At 40.7% G+C, this 21,856-nt stretch overlaps 1 protein-coding gene across 1 annotated transcript in view; it reads right to left on the reverse strand.

The window, feature by feature from the left end:
* Positions 1–4,499: 4,499 nt before the first annotated feature.
* The window catches only part of neurl1ab (neuralized E3 ubiquitin protein ligase 1Ab), a 38,559-nt gene continuing 21,202 nt past the window's right edge, over positions 4,500–21,856 (reverse strand). Inside the window, exons 4-6 of the mRNA XM_059359466.1 lie at positions 15,555–16,271; positions 9,994–10,173; positions 4,500–8,627 (exon numbers count right to left, since the gene is read on the reverse strand). Coding sequence (XP_059215449.1) covers positions 8,383–8,627; positions 9,994–10,173; positions 15,555–16,271 — 1,142 coding nt within the window. The 3' untranslated portion in view covers positions 4,500–8,382. The remainder of the gene's footprint in view (positions 8,628–9,993; positions 10,174–15,554; positions 16,272–21,856) is intronic.

Below are 21,856 nucleotides of genomic sequence, written 5' to 3' on the forward strand. Positions count from 1 at the left end.
TATAATAAGATTTACAGCCTACAGGAATTTTATGTGAAATATGTCCATCCCGCTGGCTGTTTCCTCCACTGGGATCTCATAGTACACTCACTGGCTTGGAACGAAGTTATGGGTGCACGTTGATCATCTTTATACTATGTTTGTCTGCTGGCTGTGTGTCTGTATTTGCTTGCTTTGTTGAGCTCATGTGTAGAGAATGTGTTTATTGCAAATGATAAATCACAGGAGTTAAAAGGAAAGGAGAAGGAAATGCAAGATGATGCAGGTGAGATAAAAAACGCCCCAAGAGACTTATACGTTCGGATGTGAAGCTGGTGTGTCAGTCATTGTGTGAAAAGTTGTGCAAACTCAGAATGTCATGTTTATTGAGTGTAGAAGTTCATTCTTGACCTTGATCTTGAGGGGGGCTTAGATAGATATACCTCTTTTGGCTTACATGTTGACCAATATGCACTGATACGAAAACTTTTTTTGCAGAACATGTAATGCAAATTGATTTAGAAATGGTGACATCATCAAATAGTTTGTTTAGCCGAACACATGTTCTTTCCTCTTTTACCTAGAGTGACTGAAAAGTGACAGTGAATGAGCAGTTAGGTGTGGGACCATTTGTCCAAAGATGGTGACACAATGAACAAACTATGTATTGTATAATAATGTGTAATAATGTTGAATATGGTTTAAGAAAGCAGCCTTCTAGGTACCTTTTACATAGTCACATCAGTGCAAAATCCACATACAGAAGGTCTTTTTTAATTTAAGCTTAAAAATTCATTATATCAGCTGCCATATTGGTAACCTGTAATTTCTGTAATTTCCCCTCCAAAATTGGTATCAGCTTTGAAAATCCAATATCTCTTGGGCTCTAGTTATTATAATTGAACAGAAAATAAGTTTGAAATAGGAATACAAAAAAGCCTGTTCCTATGTCTTAAAGATTTTACATATTTTTTCCCTACTTTTGAAGTAACCTCTTCCCAGTCTATTTTCTTTATCATTTATAAAATGTAGAAATACAATTGTGTAACGAATGGATGGTTTAGAATTGCATCCTATCTCATTGCTGTTGTTTTGAAGGGAAAATAATTTTGATATTATCTGTTGATATACATCTATAGAGGTGCAGGACTGTATATTGCAGTGAAAACAAGGTCACAATAAGTAAAATGTGACAGGAGCAAAAACATGCCCTGAAAAATGATTGAGGTTCAGAGGTTCAAGTTCTATCAAGTGCCTAGTGAGTAGCGTGGGAGATGCTATCACATCTTTCTGTAGGAGTGAGTAGTGCTGTAGTGTTGGGGAGGTAGCACTAAATATTCCTCTGACTGCATCTGGCCTGAACTGAACCCCATTAATGTCTGAGAATTTGTTAAAAATGTAAATCCAAACCAAAGAATGTGAGAGAAACTGGCTGCAGATTGCCCACATCTGTGACAATCTGGTATCAACTTTTTATAATTTTGTCTTTCCTGGACTTGGTTTGTCTTTGAGGGTTTCTGTGCAGAAGGTGCTGGAGCTGTGTCTGGCCTCTGGAGGGCAGCAGCACTCAGTCTCTCACTGCACAGTGAGCAAAGCATCACAGTAACCTTCACCTCTCTATTTATCAACACAGAAATTAGATAATGCAGGGGTGAGATCACTCGCTTGATATTTTGCACTGTGAACAAAGTTGTACTTTTTAAAATATAATTGCACTTCTCCTCAAATGCCTGTCCCTCAGCGCTGCAAATCTCACTGAGAAAAAGATTTTACATCACACTGAACACCAAAAGCTTAAAGCCTTAACCACAACAGAGGAACAAACTCAAACTCTGACTGTCTGATGTCTCGTTAAAATTCAAAATCGATCGTGTTGTGCTTTTTTGGAATACAAATTTGATACCTTAATAGACGGCGTGTGTGTTTGACCAAACAGCTGTCTGTTTGAGATACCAAAACATAGCTCAAACAAGTCTGCCAAGCCCTTAAGCCTTCAGAAGGCCTGCAGCCAGGTTCACTGAGAGGTCTGAGTGGAAAGTCTGTGTGTACACAGACACCAGTGAGATATACTGTATTCATGTCACTGTCACAGATCCTGGCTTTGTGTTTCCCTCTCACCTCTGAGAACACTTGGCCATGAACGGCAGCCACTGCAGCCTGTTTCATGTCTGCACGTCATGGGTTGTATTTGTGCCTGTTGGAGTGCAGCATAAAACAGTGCTGCATTAGCGCCAGGCCCGCAGGGTAGTAAATAACAAATGATGTTCACTCTGGCCAGGTCTACATACCACAACTCTAAACACTTTCTCCGTGAGTTATAGCTGTTTACTAAAAGCCCTTGCCTTTGTTATTCATATAGTATATGCCGGGTGTTAGTCAAGTATACTACTATGGTGAGTGATTGCGTTAGGCATCAGAAAGATGGCTGTCTTTTTGTTCTCTAACTGTTGTCTAATTTGAATTTTCTCGCACAAGACATTACATCAACAACCATTTGTATAATGTATGCTTTGGGAAAAGGTAATGGCACTAATGCTCTCTCACTCCCAATCTTCTGTGCCAGATTAACTTGCTTCCTGCTGCGCGTTAACATCATAAGGACTGTATCTGTGAAATGGAAATGGTCAGTTTTAACTTTTTATTGCAGTTCGAGCCCAATGCATGAACCACTGTAGCGAATATTATTTCTTTTGTACATAAAGAATGGCTGTACAGGCTCAAAATTTACTTTTTATTTCATGTAATAAATAACAGGGTTAAAACTTAAAAGTGCTTGGATTTTAAATAAAGTCAGTGAAATTGCTATAAATTAAAATAGGGCATAAAGGGTGTCAAGTCTAATAGATGACACATTTCTAAACTTTTGTGTTCCTTTAATTTGTTTTGCAGAATACTGTCACAGAACATAATTTGTGTTTTTTAGCATCTCATTTATGATTATCAGGTAAAATAATCACTGTACTGTATATACTTTATGTTCTGTATATACAGTAGTGTTCAAAATAATAGCAGTCCAATGTGACTAACCAGATTAATCCAGGTTTTTAGCATATGCTACATGGCAAACAAGGTACCAGTAGGTGCAGTAGATTCTCAGAAAACCAACAAGACCCAGCATTAGTGATATGCACGCTCTTAAGGCTGTGCAATTGGGCAATTAGTTGAAAGGGGTGTGTAAAAAAATAGCAGTGTGGCATTCAATCAGTGAGGTCATCAATTTTGTGAAAAAACAGGTGTGAATCAGGTGGCCCCTATTTAAGGATGAAGCCAGCACTTGTTGCACATGCATTTCTCTTTGAAAGCCTGAGGAAAATGGGTCGTTCAAGACATTGTTCAGAAGAACAGCATACTTTGATTAAAAAGTTGATTGGAGAGGGGAAAACTTATAAAGAGGTGCAAACAATTATAGGCTGTTCAGCTAAAATGATCTCCAATGCTTTAAAATGGAGAGCAAAACCAGAGACACGTGGCAGAAAACAGAAGACAACCATCAAAATCAATCGAAGAATGGCAAAGGCTCAGCCAATGATCAGCTCCAGAATGATCAAAGACAGTCTGGAGTTACCTGTAAGTGCTGTGACAATTAGAAGACGTCTGTGAGAAGCTAATCTATTTACAAGAATCCCCCGCAAAGTCCCTCTGTTAAAAAAAAGGCATACGCAGAAGAGGTTTGCCGGGGAACACATCAACTGGCCTAAGGAGAAATGGAGGAACATTTTGTGGACTGATGAGAGTAAAATTGTTCTTTTTGGGTCCAAGGGCCGCAGACAGTTTGTGAGACGAGCCCCAAACTCTGAATTAAAGCCACAGCACACAGTGGGCCTATTTATTGCATACCAGGGATCATGGATCAGTTTGCATATGTCAAAATACTTGAAGAGTTCGTGTTGCCTCATGCTGAAGAGGACATCCCCTTGAAATGGGTGTTTCAACAAGACAATGACCCAAAAACACTAGTAAACAAGCAAAATCTTGGTTCCAAACCAACAACATTGATGTTATGGAGTGGCCAGCCCAATCCCCGGACCTTAATCCAATTGAGAACTTGTTGGGTGACATCAAAAATGCTGTTTCTGAAGCAAAACCAAGAAATGTAAATGAATTGTGGAATGTTGTTAGAGAATAACAGCTGAAAGGTGCCTCAAGTTGGTTGACTCCATGCTACACAGATGTGAAGCAGTTATAAAAAACTGTGGTCATACAACTAAATATTAGTTTAGTGATTCACAAGGTGGCTAAATCCTAGAAACAAAAAAGTTTGTACAAAATAGTTTTGAGTTTGTAAAGTCAATGGCAGACACTGCTATTTTTTTAAACACACCTTTTTCAACCAATTGCACAGCCTTAAGAGCGTGCATATCACGAATGCTGGGTCTTGTTGGTTTTCTGAGAATCTTTTGTACATATTTAATTGACTACAGCTGTAATGTGGTTAGAGAGCTTGTACATGTGTCTAATGTACTTGAATTTGACTTAAAAAAAAGGTGTAGCAATCCTAAAATAAGAAATCCAGCCAGCAATTCAGACTTAAACTTTATTTAATGAACTGAACATAATTAAACCATCATTAAGAATGTTTTTAACAACAGGTAGAAATCCCAAAGCCCAGGAAACCCAAGTTAGGAGCTGATTTTCTTGTCCAAAAATGCCCATATTCGCTTACTTGCTGGTTTTGTTACGTTCAAACTGCTAAGAATTGGTCACATTTGAAAACCAGGCTGTTAGAATTATGATCACGTGAACAATTTACGCCTGTTTCACTACAAAATAAGATAGAATTTAAATATGCACAAGTAGTACAAACATCATTTTATTAACAAATAGGTAACCAATACCAACTTTACACATTTTATTCCCTTTTAATATTATTATTTAGTATATGGCATTTGAGGAAATGTTTGACATTTTGGGAACTACGCTTATTTGTCTCAGCTAAAGAGTTAGATAAAAAGACCGCTGTGACTCTCATGCTTACCCAGTATGTGGCCAGAGCTAGCATCCAGTTAGCTTAGCTTAAATACAAAAACAGCTAGCCTGCTTCCGACAGGATTTGGCAAATGCCTAATCTACCAACTAGCTCCGCTACTGCTCACTGCTGTAACGCCGGTGATCCCGCAGCAGCTTGTCTATTGCCCATAAAATCAGTGGAGTAAAAATAAATAATCTTGCAGAAAGCGAGAACTGGAGAAGCATTTTAGTCTCAAAGTAGAGATGGGCTAGTCTTGCTATGTAAACATAAATTTCTGTCGCTCTACATGTGTCATCTGGTATAACTGATACAATTGGCTAAGAGCTACGTACAGACGCTTTTGATAGACATTCGTAGCGCCCAATAAACGGCTCTGGAGGATCGTGAACCCCGCCTCCTCTACGGAGAAATGAATGGCTGGGGTTTTGCACCAGACTTGGTCAGAAAAGTCAGTTAGCTGTTTTTAGCTTCATGCTAATTGAAGCACCTGCTGGCTTTGGCATCATATTTGAGCTCTGTTTTTGGTCAAAAAAAAAATTTTCTGCTAAATGCTGAAATATATTCAGCTGGTCACTAACTTTGTCTGTGTGGTGTTTGGTGCAGATTCTGTTGATAATAAAATATACTGTCGTTGTGCAGTTTTCAATTGAATATGTGTCAAAAAAGATTAGCAAATGATCACATTCTGTTTTTAAAATCAAGGTTGTATTAAGATCCCTAGTGCAAAATTAACATAACAGGCAAAAACAGTGCTATGGTTCGCTCCCTTGTGCAAGGGTTGGAAATGAAATCTTTGACCAAATGATGTAAATATTCTTGGCATTACAAGAAAAAAATAGGAAAAACTATATATGATGGAGACATTTTATATTGCTATATATGATATATATTGACATATAGGCCAGCTCTATATTATATACAATTCTCCTACCTATTACTGATGCATTTGTGTGTCTAGAGGAAAGTAAAAATTACAATATTTATCTTGTGGAGTAGAACTATAAAGTAATATCATTTGGAAATTCAAGTACATCGAAATTGTAGTTTGGTACAATATGCTTGATTTTGTCATCTAACTCTCTCTAACTTATTTCCCAAAATGTCAAACTGTTCCTTTAAGTGAATATCAGCTGACAGATCCACAGAGCCTTTCAGGGTGAATAAGGTTTTCTATAATCTTAAACTATGAAACAATAAAATAAACACTATTCTTACTTTTTGGACACTATAGCCATACATATGAAACAAACAGTGATACTTCTTTAGAGTAGCATTGACAAAATAAATAAACCTCATAATGTACAGTTAATATTACACTCATCAATACCATTTTTCTATCAAAAAATGTTTCACAAATGTGATATTTCTGCTAGGTCATATTTGGTCAGGAAGAAAAACAAAGACAGGTAGAAATGTAAAAGGCTGAGCGTCTCAAGCACAACAAAATTCCAGTATTATAAAATGCAGTGGCCGAGGGGACAAGGCGATACTTAAACATGTCATCTTAAGCAGTGAATAAATTCACACACTGATATTAAGCACACTGAAATGTTTGTATTGGTAGGTTGTGTGGTTAAATCTGCTCATATCAGAGATATCACAACCACATACTGTATGAGGGACTTTAAGATGAATATGAACCTTGTGGTTTTCACAGTGAGGAGCCTGAAAGACCAAAAGTTTGTCCAGACTTCTCTTTTTAAAGGCACACAAGAAAACTTAACTGTGACTCAAAACGTTGCACAACACAACTGCTAATTTTCCCTCCACAGCGGCAAAATGACGAGCTCCAACACCTTGAAAACAAAAATAAATCAGCACTTACTACTTTACAAATTACTGAGTAATGTTTCAGCGAGGCCAGAATAACACCTGAAAATAGCTTGTATTTCTTAACAATTCAAAGCAGTACATATTGCATGAGATTAGTCGAGTGAAAATGTCCTTGGAGTTTGCTTTTACAGACGGAGAGCAGCACTCAGAAACTGATATGCAAATGAAAAGTCTCACAATGTCCCACAATAACAAGCTACATCCTTGTCACTGTGATTTTTTTTCTCCACAGTGTGCCGAAGTACGCCATCACTGAAAGCAAATATTCATGTTTTATTTTAATGTACATATGAAAGAAGAGTGTGTAACCTGAAGTAAGCGAAGCCATCTGTGAATTATAATGGGATTTAATGTTTCTTGCGATGATGAAGGGGTTGATTCGTCATCCTTATGTGCTCGTTCAGCATTTTAAAAATACTTTGCTGCCCACTAATGTTTATTTGGACGACTTTTGTCCAATCACAGCATCCAGTCGGCTTACTGCGGCCGCTGAGAAGTAGGACAGGCAACTCATGCAAGTCCCACATTTTACAGGCTTTCATACAAACTTGTGATGTATGGGGTGTGCCTGAGTGACTTGCTTTGCACTGAAACGATGTGCAGACACGCAGCAAAAAGTGCACCTTCCTCCCCTGTCTTCGTCCCAAACATACAACATCCTCTCTCCTCTCCCTCCTCCCTTGCTCCCTCTCAATTGATTTACATCCTCATTCACAGTAACTGTGACCTTCTATGGTGACAACAGTCACACTTTTTTACCCTTCGCACAATCCCGCCCTGACTAAAATTCACAGAAGCACAGCAGGTAGTGAGAAACCCAACAAAACGCTTCATTTATTTATTCTTTACCCTTTAGGTTTTGGCATTTCATTGTTTATTGCAAGAGGAGTCTTTTTCTATGCATTGAAAATGGCTTATTTCAGATATACTGCAAAGTTTTCACCCCCCAAAAATATTTTTATTCGTTCCTCACTGGCCTCTGGAAACATCAGGAGATGTCAAATAAAGCTTGTGTTGATTTTCTCTCAGATTTAGCAGAGAATTGATTCTTACTCTGAAACAACACTTTTTGACCCAATGCACTCCGACAAGCAGTGGTGGAGCAGCTGGTGAAACCACATATTTATTCTCATCCTTTCTTCCGCAGCTCTGGACAATTTTACTCCTTGTAAAACTTGCTAGCAGCGATGCTATCACCAGCAGAATGAAGGGCTCCTCTGCAGGAAGTAGGACAGATGCCTCTTCAGATTACTCTTTCTCTTCAACAGATGCACAAATCAGAGTTGCGGGACAATAGTAGGTCATGGTCCTATCTGTAGCTCCTGCAGCAGCACATACTTTATTTCCGTTGATCACACTGTATGATGAATCTCATTGCTGGACTCTTACTGAAATGATACAGTTAGGAGCTGTACGCTTTCCAGGGATGTACATTAGACAAAACAGATAAAATGTTTTAATGATGGAGTTTAAAGTACCTGAGCCAGATTGCACACACAAAGTGGGGCTTTAACTTGTGCTGCATTCACCTTTACAAAGTCTTACATGGCTTCGATGACCTCTTGAACCTGACGATGCGACACATTGTCTACAACATAAGCCTACGTGCTCCGGTAGGTCTTGATGATGTCTTTGATTGTCCTCCTGCAGATGGGGCAGCATGCATTGGCCATCTTTTTGAGTTTGAGGCCACAAGTGTAGCAGAGACACATGTGTCCGCAGGCGTAGAGGACGGTGTCCACTACGTTCTCGTAGCAAATGGTGCATTCGTCACTCCATGAGCCCGAGCAGGGAGGGAAGGTAGGGGACTCTGGCTGGCTTGAGAATGGAGAGCTTGGGGTTGTACCTGAGGTGAAGAGAGGAAAAACATTAGAGGTGTGTGAGACGAAAAAACAAAGGAGAATAACAAAACTATCCAAGGCAACTCGTCACATACGGACGCTTGATCAGGACTACTTTGCAAACTTTTCAACACACAGGGTATCCCTATGCGTCCAACTGCAAGTGTCAACTGTGGTCAACAATTCAAATGTGGAGCATGTGGTTAATGTTGTGAATTAAAAATGAATACAGCAATTTCTGTGACTCGTATTTCCAACACACCCTTCATTTGAGACTTTATATGCAGGAATTGTTGCTTAACTCCTCTCTGGTTCAACAAAAAGTGAAATTAAACTCCAGTAATGACCTTTGTACACTTGATGTTTTGCCTCACTGTATTTGCTTTTTTTCAGCGCTGTGTCCACTATTTTCGTAGCTTCATGCCCAAAGGGTCACGGCCAGAAGTCTTGAACACAGCAAAATAAGAGGAATAGAAATATAGGCAGAGAACAGTATCTCTGCGGATACAGCCACAGCCACACACATACAGTGGAGCATAAGTGGTGATTGAGAGGGACTATTTCTGTTTGAGTTTGTACCATAGACTGTATAAAATATGGATGTGATGTGTCACCTATGGGTTTCTGAAGAGCTGAAATGAAGCTGAAAGTGTGTTTCTCCAGATGTCACCATCTTGGCATGTCCTGACTGTCAGCTAATCCAAAATTTAAACTGGTGAGTTATACAAAAAGTCATAAAAATCAGCCTCACAGTTTTCAAGAACGGGGAAATTAGTTAAAGAGACAAAAATGTTTTTTTTTCTACCAAGCTGTAAACATGTTTATTTCTGCTCTAAAGTTGGGCATTTTAACATGGAGATCTATGATAATTTAGTCCACTTTAGAGCCTGCCTCAAGTGGCAAGTCAAGGAATCGCAGTTTTTTGGGGCTTCCACATTGGCTTCACTTTCCAGCCCCTGAGGTTATCACTTTGTCTATACATTGCTTTTAGGAAAATCCTGCATAGTTGACCTTGAAGTTGTCAGTACCCTTCCCACTGTTTTTCTCTGCTAATGATGCTCCTTGTGCTTTTCTTCCAGTTTTCCTGTCATGCTGTCTGCAGCTTGGGACAGCAGAGATGTCGGAGATCACTGCTTCACATCACCAAGGTAAATATTTGCTTCATGCGCTAACATGCGTATTGTAAATCGATGTCTTATTGGTGCTGTTGTGCAGTGTTTGTGTGCTGCCGGCTGTTTTATTGCTCTGCTTCATGTCTGCATTTTAATCGAATTCATAAACAATACAAAATGGCAGGGGAAAAAAATTACAAACATCTGGGCAGGAAATACCCATGAGAAGGAAAGAAAGAGAGTAACACTGTTAACAAACCTGTGGAGGAGGAAAAGACTGTGTAGTAGCTGGAGTTGAGGCTTGAATTGAGGTTGATGTTAAATGGTGTGTTGAGGTTGGGCTCGGAGTTTCCGCTGCAAAGCATTGTCGGAGTGTTGGGCGTACAGGAAGGGGAGCTGGGGACTGAGGGGCCTCGAAGGTCTGGTTGCGGAGATGAACCTGAAGGTACAGAAGAGACATTTGGGTCACACCAAAGATTTAATAACATACAATATGGTTGTCATGATCCCAGAATTTATTTAGATCCAGTGCTCGTATAAAATGGTTAAAAAAGGATAGTTTACTATTTTTATTTTCTCATTAACCTTCACACAGTAATGAAGACCAGTATACTTTCTTTCCTGTTATTTTATTAATTGTGCAGCCTTGGGTTGAAAACCTGATTGTAGATCTATTTTTGTTTTATACTATTATAGATAATATTGAATGCATGATTAACGGAGATCGTATTGTTTTCAACATATAACGACAAAGTGTCAAAGTATCAATACTTTTGATAACCTTATCATGCCAATCATCTAAAGTGCAAAAGAGCCAAATATAACGCTTTCATAACCGGGAATCAAATATTTCCATCATCACACTCTGAGAAGTTAGTCAGAGCTGATAATTAGATTAGAGAGTGGATGTCTTGTTGCATCTCTCTTACTGTGTCAGTCTGTCACACACACACACACACACACACACACACACACACACATTGAATCTCTTCTATCACCAAGCAGATGACTTGTGAGTCCACAGCGTCTGTGTGTGGGTGTGTGTGAGTGAGTCAAGAGCCCACTCCCCTCCCTTCCTTCCTCCTTCATGAGCCCATGATCCCTCTGGGTAGGGTACAAAATGCTTTCACAGACTATCTGTTGTCCGTCCCGTGTGATCCGTCCCCATCCGCACCCCATAACCACCAGCTCTGGCATCACTTCTCATATTGGCAGCTCATCTCTCCTCACAGACCCGAATACCAACCCCGATTCCACAGACAAATTCTGATCCAGTCTGCCTGGCAGGCACACACCATTGTTGTTTACACATTGTCCTTCAACTGACCATGGCAGAAATATTGCTACACTGTCTGGCTGGCCGCTCGCTTGGCACCACCGTCCCTCCATGTGTCCAATTATCTAATATTGGTCGTTTACATAGTATCCCGCAATGTGCTTGTCCGAATTTTCCTACAATGGCACTGTGGAGAGGAGAAACGGCTAAAAAAGGAACCGCATATGGTGAGAAATTGCTGAAATAACTAAATAATGAAAGGACACATTTATGTGGTCTGTTGTTAGCAGAAATATGTATACAGTTTGTTGCATAACTGCAGTTTCATGCTCTGATCCATTGCTCTGAACTCATGCCTTTTCTTTGGACCACTTCAACCACTACAGTCTCAGTTTCAGCCTACGTAAACAAACCATAGTAGTTTTTCAGTCATGCAATGAAAAGTTGCTACTAAAAAAGCATCAGATGTAGCAAAGTCTGCATGAAAACAGGACCTCTGGTAATCCACACAAAAACCTTTCCATAAATTGTGTGGTTTAAAGTTTAGCGCTGGGATCAATGTGTTTGTACCACTTTGCTGAGACACGCTTCTTTGAGAATCGTTTATTTATTTATTCTTTTATATTATCATATTTTAGAGTGGATACAGAGTCAAGTATGCATACTGTAGCACTTATACACCCTTCCATTACTTACATAGTGCGTCCACGTGGCAGCCCGGCTGTTAACAAATGTCTTGGTCAACTCTAATAAGGCAGAATGGGTAACCTTCATGTCTATTCATGTATCCTTTCATCAAGCGCACCTTTCATCTACTCTTGTATAATAAATTTACTGCTGGCTGTGACCAGGAATGAGTATGTGAATGTCTTAAGTTATGCAGGCAGTGCAGGAGACTTATTTGTGGTTAGGCATGTGGTGCCTTTCAACACTTGCTTATCAAATAATGAGATTCCTGCCACACCCTGCCGGGCTATTGTTAGTGTCTGAAAGAAGTCAGGTTTTATACCTGCTTTTTTTTTTGCCACTGTTAACACAATACTACCATATCCTTTTAAACTGATTTCCCAAACTTGTTTGCAAACAATTGCTTATTTGCACATCTAACAGCTTTGTTAGCATTTTAGAGTTGTGTTTGAGTCTACCTAGTACATGTAAGTAGAGTATTATAGTTCTGGGTTGTTCTCTACCAACTCAGAAGTATTTAGTTAGGTGCCGAAAAGTAAAGGTAATGACTAGAAAGATGCACAAACGCTCCGCAGAGCTGAAATAACGTTGACTGGGCAATCATTCCTGTTCAAATCGACATAACAGGACAGTCAGACCGGTGGCCATTTTTATGTGTACCGTGGCAGCTAACTAACTAGCCAGCTGTCCGTCCCCTGAGCTGCCGACAAATTTTACAGTTCCACTGTCGGATGTTTCCACCATAACTACAAGCAACAGTTGTCATTTTGTTATCCATCCATCCATTGTCATCTGCTTGTTCAGGGCCGGGTCGTGGTGGCAGCAGGCTAAGCGAGGTATTCGAGATGTCCCTCTCCCTAACAACGTTTTCCAGCTCCTCCTGGGAGACCCTGAGGCTTTCTCAGGACAGATTAATTATATAATCTCCCCAGCATGTCTTGGACCGACCCTGGGGCCGCTGACTAGTTTTTGTGCTCAGAGCACCTCTAACTGGAGCCATCCTCATCAGATGCCTGAACCACTCTTAACTTGCTCCTTTCAACACGAAGGAGAAGTAGCTATAATCAGAGGTCCCTTTAGGATGTCTGAGCTCGGAAACTCATTTCGGCTGCCATTTTTGTCATGTATCAGCCACATGACACTAACGAAACAGTGCAATGTCTCTTCTATCCCTGTTCTATTTTCTTTATGAGGCAGCTGCAGAGTCAGGTGATGATTCTCTGTAGGTTTATCACAAAGAACGACCCCTTTCACATGCACACAGTCATTTCATGCAATGTTCATATAAACATATTGATTATAGCAGCTTTAAATTTACAGCCGAGCACTTGCATAAGGACACCTGTGGTGAGGAAATACACGACACCTGAAGGTCATTATTGATTCTACATATCTCATGGCATTATAAAGCTTACACAGACAAAATGACCATGTGAGCGCAACAGACTCCCATCTGTTCCACTTCACAGGCTTGACAACACCCAGCCATGACAAACTGTCACTTGCCTCAGTGGCTAGATGTTTCCATGGCAACTCGTGGCATGCGGCTGCAGCGAGTGGGTGAGCAGAGACGTCACAAATGCACTCCCCACAGCTGGAGTGGGTAATGACTCGAAGAACGCTCATACCCCAAAGAATCAGAGGGGGGTTGGTGGGGGGGTAAGAAAATGCACAAGGAAAAAAAGAGGAAGGGACGACTGGAGGACCAGCGCTCAGGGAACGAGCTGTAGGTGGAAAACCCAGCATCTCAAACCGCCACGCAATTACATTTTAATAATACATATGGAGGGCATCATAAGGAGCTATCACAGGCCCCCTCCTGATACATAACGCTGGCTGCTGGGAGCCCACGCAAGACAGAAATAACCTCCTCAGCCCTGGTCTGACTGACTACATGAAAGAGAGGAGAACTGTAATCCAGAAATGAATTCCATTTCCTGTAAAAAAAATAAAATTAAAATAAAAAAGGAAGGCTAACCTGCTGGGTCAGTCATTATCAACTCAGCAATCAACTACCTTGATTGTTGATTAGGATGTCTTTATTTATGGCGACTGTAAAATCAAAAGCGCTCACAGTCGTGCTTTGCTCACTGACTCACAGTTTGTTTCACAGTCACATCATAATACATTATACACTAAGTCCAAGCAATACCAGAGCTCCATCTGATAAAAAATAGAGAATTCAAAATCCTTTAAGTGCAGGACTCTTAAAAACCAAGCGAGGCATACTAAATATTTCAAACTTAAATTGGATTTGCTCAAAATGTGGTGAAGCTCATTCACCTCTCCGCTGAAGATGTGCCCTGTGAGTTAAATGCCTGAGAAAATAAACTTTTGGTGGACTTTTTAAATTCTCCGGACTAGATAAAAAATGCTACCAAATACATAGAATATGTCATGAACGATAAAATACTTTGAAGATCTTCACTTAGATACAATCAAACCTGTGACGGAAACAAGCAAATTGTGTTGTTCCACAAATCATCAAAAGCATATTTTTCAGCCTCAAACAGGTACGGCTTCATTTACGGTTGTCATTAAACCACCATTCAGCAACCCCTGAACCTGTTTGCCATTATATGTTTTTATTCTGCTCATTTTGAGTGAAACAGTCCTAAACCGTGCATGCAGTCCCACATCCAGCGAGCCAGAATCTCAGCACCAGACGTGATTAATTCCAGGTAACTTTGCGGTATCTTTGTGTGAAATCTGCAGAAATCAAAGAGCACTGACAGAAATTCTGTTCAACTGAAGATACAACGTTAACATTCATATGCAAACTGTGAGGGGGTAGAATGTAAATTTCCAAGAGATATATGAGTTGATAAGAGTTGAGAGAGCAGCTCAGACAGAAAAGGAGGGGAAACTATTTCATGACTCGGCTGAGTGGGAATTCAGCCTCCAAAGGTCATTCAAGGATCACAGACTGCATCAACTTCTGAATGGAAAGTTACAAATGACATTGTCTGAGGATCTATGGAGTGAATTCCCTGAACCATGATTTGATTGAATATTCAAACTGATGCTAAAAAGAAACTGTTGATCTGTGGAGGTAATTTTTTCTTTTGATACCAAGAGAGAGTGAGTAAAACAAATCAGGTGATCCATTTGAACTCAGATCTAAATTATTCTTAATCTTTTATTTATGACTTAAACAACTGGGGAAAAAGTTTTTGCAGGTGACCGTTTTTTTGTTTATTCTGGATCATTTTTCTGTTTTTCTCTTGTTTGTTGCTGTAATACTCATTTTGGCCACAAGAGGTGTTATCTGAGATAAAATGCAAAGTAAACCGTAGTAGCAAGGTTGCATTGATAACACAAGCTTTTGCTTTGTTATTAAAGTTAACCAAAAAGAAAGCATGGCCCAACTATTAATCATGAGAACTTTTCAGGTTCTGAACCAATTTTTATTTCACAAGAATGTTGTAATTCTAATCGAATGCAAATGGGAACATAACCCTGAACCATGATTTGATTTAATATTCAAACTAATGCTAAAGACTGTTAATCTGTATGTACTTTTTGCTTTTCTTTTGATAACAGATCTGGTATTTATGGAGCCCTAAGAGAGTTACAAAGAGTGTCTGGATCATTTTTCTGTTGTTGTAATACTCATTTTGGCCACAAGAGGTGTCATCGGAGGGAAAATACTCAACATAAACCGTAGTAGCAAGGTGGCATTACCTGCAAACCTTTGTTCCGTTATTAAAGTTAACCAGAAAACAAGCTGGCTATTAATGATAAGAACTTTTCAGGTTCTGAACCAATTTATATTTGGCCGAAATGTTTCAAATGCAAACTGTAACAGAACCAGTTTCATGTTGGAAAAAAAAGGGATATATGTGGCATGAGCGTACCTAAAATCCTGAGTTGTGTGATGGTGCCGTGCAGACCGTAGAACATCCAGAGCGGTCTGGAGTTGTCGACACACAGCTGCATCCCTGCACTGATGCCGTTATGGCTCATCATGACCTCTCCTTCTGCGTTTACCACAAAGCCCAGGATATCTCCACTGTGGAGCGGCACCGCCACCCGACACACGGCCCAGAATTCCTTACGGTCAACCAGGGACTCTGGGTTGGACGGGAGGTCACTGGGCCTCAGTGTGGCTGGGTCACATGACGTTACACCATATGAGAGTGACCCAGGGCGCGTGACGCCTGCCTTCACCTTCACAAACACAGTCTCTGAGCAGCGCATCGGCCGGCTGGAGAACACCAGGGTCCTATCGTCCCCGCGGTGATCCAGCCGCGCCACCGTGTGCTTGTCCAGCGCGGTCACATGGACGCCGTGCACTGAGTGAAAATGCAGATCAGTGTCCAAATGGCTGGGCAGCAGCGAGCACTGCTGCGAGTTCTGAGAGTTTTGGGGCACATGGCAGGAGGCGGAGCTTAGGCGCTGCAGCCGCTCCTCTTCCTCATCGTCTTCCTCCAGATGCGGCTCCTGCTGCTGCAGGCTCAGGTCACACAGGCTGATAGAGAGGCGAGGGTCATCACCGTTTCGCTGAATGGAGGCCCGGTGGGCGGCAGCAAAAGAACGAGGACGCAGGCAGTCCAGGGGGACCATCTCGCTGTCTGTACAAAAAAACACACAGAAAAAATGTTATATAATCACTTGTTTGTGGTGTTGTGAAGAGAAAAATTCAATCTGAACCAACACACAATGTCTGTGGTAAAACAGTCACAAATAGCTCCATTTACTGTCTTTCCATGTGTCCACACAACCAAATTAAATTTACCTTCCCACTTAGTATTCTGCATATTCCCATCTACAACACTGCTTCGTTTTACATTCACTCTCTGTGCGCTGTTCATTCATCATACCTGTCACTGTGAACAAACGGTGCCTTGCGGCTTCTCTGCTTTATAACGTATTCATTTTAATGCACTCTCTGTACTCTGGCTCGACAACATGAACAAATACGTCAATGTTTACATACTTAGAAACATATCAGCACTTTAAGTAGGGGCATGCTGTAGCTGCAGGCCAGTTGCTACATCACAGTGAAAGGGACGTAACAGCTTTATGTAATGCTGAAGGATAAGAGACGCACATAGAGCCACTGAAAGACAAAAAGCCTCCCACTCTGCGTTTAGCTCGGAGTACTGTGATATAAAACCACATTTTCTTACTTATCCTACAACTCTTTCTTACCACAATTGAAAGCAAAAGGTGTGAAAATGTAGACATTATTTTAAGCGATTAAATCCAATAGATTTAATTAAAAAAAACCTCTTTAATGGAGTTCATTTACCTTCTAAACGTGTACATACAGTTGGGGGGGGGGGGACAGCTGTAATGAGCTGCCACGTCTCTGAGCTGTTTACATAACAAACTGTCTCAGCAGCAGTGACTTGATGTGCTGTATTCTACCTCTGCACACTGTTAACATTTTAAGTTATGCGTCTGGATGCTAAAAGCAGCTTTTTTTTCCGACCATTGAAAGGGAAAGGCATTCTGAAACCTGTATCGCATGTCTCTCTCGCAAAATAGCCCTTCCTATGCTAATTCTGCTCACTGTAAATAGAAGCCACATGGGAACCTCGCTGCAAAACAGAAAGGGAACGTGTGTTTTTGCGTGCACACGGTCGGTACAAACGGATCTGCATCATGGCACGCTTAGGGACACGCTGCCAAATTTAACACGGCCCCTCCAACACGGGCTAAAATTAGCCTGATTGGACATTTGAGGAGAGCGGGGAGGGACAGGCTGAGAGATGAGTGACATGATGGCTGAGTTGTGTGGCTCTTAGCCTAGATCTGCTCTGGGCTTCCCCTATGGGAAGTGGATGGAGCAGGCAAGTGCAACAGAGGAGGAGAGGATGAAAAATAGGGTGGGGTGGACACTTGAGAGAGGAGGGCATACCTCACCAGCTCCTCTTTATCACACAAAGACAGCACATCTCCGGCCCGCCACTGATAAACTGCTTGAACTTAATTACTTCCTCAGTCAAGAGTGTTCACAACCAAGCATGAGGCTCTTATTATTAGCAGCCTTATCGTCTTCAAGGCAAAGTTAGCCGACTTTAGGCTACGAGAGATAATTTCTATTCCTGCTATTGTGGCTTCCCGCGGTTCACAGTTTGAGTGCCGCAGCAGTCAAAACAAGCCGTGAGGAGAATAGCAACATTACAAGGAAGTTTCTACCTATTGTGGAAAAGAAAAAAGATGTACAAAAGATAAAAGAAGACAAAACAATGAAAGAAAAGACGTGAGCAAAATAAATATGTATGATCTCTTCCGTGGTTTAGTCTCAAAGGAGTCTCGGATAGAATTTCACACATAAAACACCTGACAAATATGAAAAGCACCGACTCACACGGTGACATTACACAGCTTAAAAAATACAATACACCATGTTTATCTGCCTTGTCCTATGATGAACATGTGTTTGTGTGTATACACCAACATTCACAGCATGACTGTGGATAAAGAGCGGCTCTCATAACACAAACAGCAGAGACGTGGCTGTCCAACCTGTCCACACTTTCTATATCATCCACAAAAGTGTTTCCTGTACACCAGGGAGAATGTGGAAGGATTGTGTGCAGGAAAACAAATGACAGTTTGATTAATAATATATAATCACATATAGACTCAGCAGTTGAAGTTATAAAACTAGTATTAAACATAGAAATAGCTGAAATATCTAGAGGTTAAGCTAGTTAAAATAGTGGCTAAAGGCTTCTTCTGCCACATGGTTCAAATCCAACCAACATTGTTAATAACTTGTCATAAAAACATGGGTAATTAGCCCCAGCCACAAGCCTATATTACTTTCATTCGCGCTATAGCTTTGCAACAACAATTTGTCGTTAGTGGTAAAAAAAAGAACAAAGAAGCTCGGATTAAAACACACACAAAGGGACTTCATTCCTCCACTATATCTTAACATGCTAAAAAGTTGTTTACTGCTATATTAATGTTCTCACTGAAATGTACAGTCCCTTTCCCTGTTAATGATATTCTAATGAACACATTTGAACCATGAATGTTGAAGGGAAATTTGGGTTAATCTGGGGTTGTGGCCAAATGTCTGCAAGTCAGACAAAAAAAAGGAGGTAGGGAACCATCGACTTGAGCTATTCAGACAGCAAACAATCTTTTCATCTTTTGGTATTTGGGGTGTAAACACTTCATTATTACTTTTGAGCCAAATCTTCCTCTCAGACTACTTGCTCACATAAAACTGTGACTCACACACAGACAGGTGCAGTCTTGTCTTTTGTCCTCTGAATTGCGTCAGAAAATGAATCATGGGCACTCACAGAAAACTTTCAGCAGCTTAGCTTATACATTTGGCAATGCCCCAGTGCTTTTTAAAATTGCATGCAATGAACATGCAGCAATGGTGATTATATTCCACTTTGAAAATTTTAGAGTTCAAGTCCTTGAAACTTTCGAATAACGAGACAAAGCCTGAATTGGTTTTTTTTCAGGCACAAAAACAATACAGACGTGATTAAGTGCATGGCTGAAATTGTCCCAGTAAAATTAAGAGGTCTTTGAACAGCTCCAGCTACTCAATCTCAGGAGGAAAGCTCTGATTAAATAGAGGAACACATACCAGACTGATACTGTTCTGCAGGGTCAATGGCTGACCTCTTAATATTGGCTTTTAATAGTATTTGTGACCGTGAGAAAAACATTATGGAGGAATTTCTTGGCTTTGTGAACATAAGAACACACCCAAACTAAAACGTACACCTGCAGAAAATCCCTCTAACTGTTTTGGGTTTACCTATTCAAACAAGTTGCAACCTTCAGGAACAGAAACTCAATCCAGTAAAACCAGTTTCTGGAAAGTGACTGGGATGTTGATAAAGGAGGACTTCCAGGATATAACTGAAAAACTGGCATCCTGTTTTGCTGGGAAGACATACCAGAGTGACAACTAATGTGCTGCGGTTAAAAAGACGTTAATTAAGGACACTACATTGCCAACACAAACAGCCTGGCCCACCTCGTACAATAACTTTTAGAGAGGCCTGCATGTAGTTGTTGATCTTAACCATTCAATTGAATTTTTATGTATGCCTTTTTTTAGTCTTGAGCAGCTCTCAGTCAGACAATGGCACGGTACTGAATAGACGAGGGAGGGTTCAGTTGATTCCTTGCCCCGGTGGAACAGGATTAGGAGGCTTTTGGGGGCTTTAGTGAAGCTGCAACCTCTATACAAGGTCAGCAGCACCAATTGTGTGCATGTATGTGTGTGCATGTGTGTGCTTGGGGATTTGCCCTAAGCATGCATGCCTAGGGGGCCTATCCAGGGCTCTGTCGAGAATGAGTGAGTGAAGTCATCTGTCATGAGAAAGGAGGCAGCAGGAGGGGAGGGGGGGTTGTGTGTCTGTCCCAAAAAGGAGCGGGAAGGGCTTTCGCTTATCAAGTAGAAAAAAGAAGAAGAGAATGGGCTCCTGGGGAAAATCTGCATTGATGAGCTTTTAAGGAGTCCCACCCAAGATAATGGCACGAGTATATGAGTGTGAAGGAGGAGGGGCTAAAAGGCTAGAGAGCGCAAAGATATTGATACACAGAGAGAAGCCCGACAGTTTGAGTATCTGAGATGCCATGTGCAATAGGAGCCACATATGTGGCGCTTTTGAGGGATCAAATAGAGTCTCTGGTTTAGAGCCAGATTTTTTTAAGTTTTGGACGATGATCGTGGAAAGAAAGGTGACAAATGGCAGCAGGGAAAACGATGCTTGGCACTTCGGAGATATCACAAGGGCACCTTGTTTTCGAGGCCAGATAAAAGCTTAAAGGGGACCTGTTAGCCTCTTCTTTACTGTCTGTCATACGTTATGACGGCAGATGTTCATATGAAACATGGCAAACATTTCAAAAATGCTTGTAAAAGTAATCAGTATGAGTAAAATAGTGTTTACATTACATACACTGCTACCTGTAGCTACATGCTAACACCAGGAAAACCTGGAACTTTGTTGCTTGTGTTGTTAATTTCTCCTCAATTTAAGATCACATTCCTGGTTAAAACATGTTTGATTGTGTAGTTTTTGGTTTATAAGCGCTTATTTGTGTCTTTTCATGGCAGAAACTGACGCTACTGTGCTGTTACAGTCACTCCACTGATGTAACTACATGCAAATGAATCGAAAACCGGTAATCTTGGTTGCCAATGTTGTTATTTCTTTCCTGTTTTTAGAAGCTATTTTTGGTGACATTTCATGGAAGAAAGTGCAGCTATACTCTGTCACAGTTATGCCTATCCCTCCATTGACGGATGGTACAGATGTGGAAGACCTGGAAACACTGACCAATCAGAGCAGACTGGGAGGAAGCCTTAAAGAGACAGGCGCTTAAATGGAGCATCTTGGACAGCAGGGTAAAAAGTGTTGCAGCAGCCATAGACGGAAAAAAATAAGTTTTTAAAGCATGTGCCAGCTTCTAGTAGAAACACAAAATACACATATGAACCAAGAAAATAGTCATAGTGTGTCACCTTGTGCATTAAACACCATTCACTTCCATATAGCCTGCTTCTTTTAAAAAAAAAATACATGAGTATATCTAAAGTGTTAGAGTGAACATAGGTTGATGAGGTGTCTTTGGTGTTTCAATCTGATCCCAAACACATTTCTCCAATTATAGAATCATGTCATTGTTTTGGTCAAAACAACTGCACAGATGGACACATTTACACACTAAATACACACAAAATACAAAGTACACATTCACGTCTTCACTGGGACTAGACTCTGGTCATCTGAAAGTGATTAGCTTCCTCTCTGAAGGCTTCCCCTTGTCCCAGGATCCAAACCTGACAGGCTCCATTACGATTTCTATTTTGATTTCCCCGCAAATCTGTTCGATTCCATCTGGGTCGATTAAATCCCAGCTGAGGCACAATGGCCTGTCCAGCGGCATTTATTTTGTTTCAGCAAATCAAATAAATTCCAAGCACTGAGATCACTTGAAACAGAGCTCACATAAATACATACACCCTAATCCCAATGTGTACATGCTGGCAGATGTTAGGTCAAAGGACATTTTAGTTTATACCAGACCTCTCATTTCATTGTAACCAACTGTCTGACGAAATGACTTTACTTCAGTTATAATAATGGTCCAGTAGAGAAGTAAAATGAAAGTGAAAACTGAAGAGCCTGGTTAGTTGGTTCAAAGGGCTTAACAGTAACAG

The sequence above is a fragment of the Centropristis striata genome, chromosome 20 (assembly GCF_030273125.1).
Source record: "Centropristis striata isolate RG_2023a ecotype Rhode Island chromosome 20, C.striata_1.0, whole genome shotgun sequence".
Lineage (NCBI taxonomy): Eukaryota > Metazoa > Chordata > Actinopteri > Perciformes > Serranidae > Centropristis > Centropristis striata.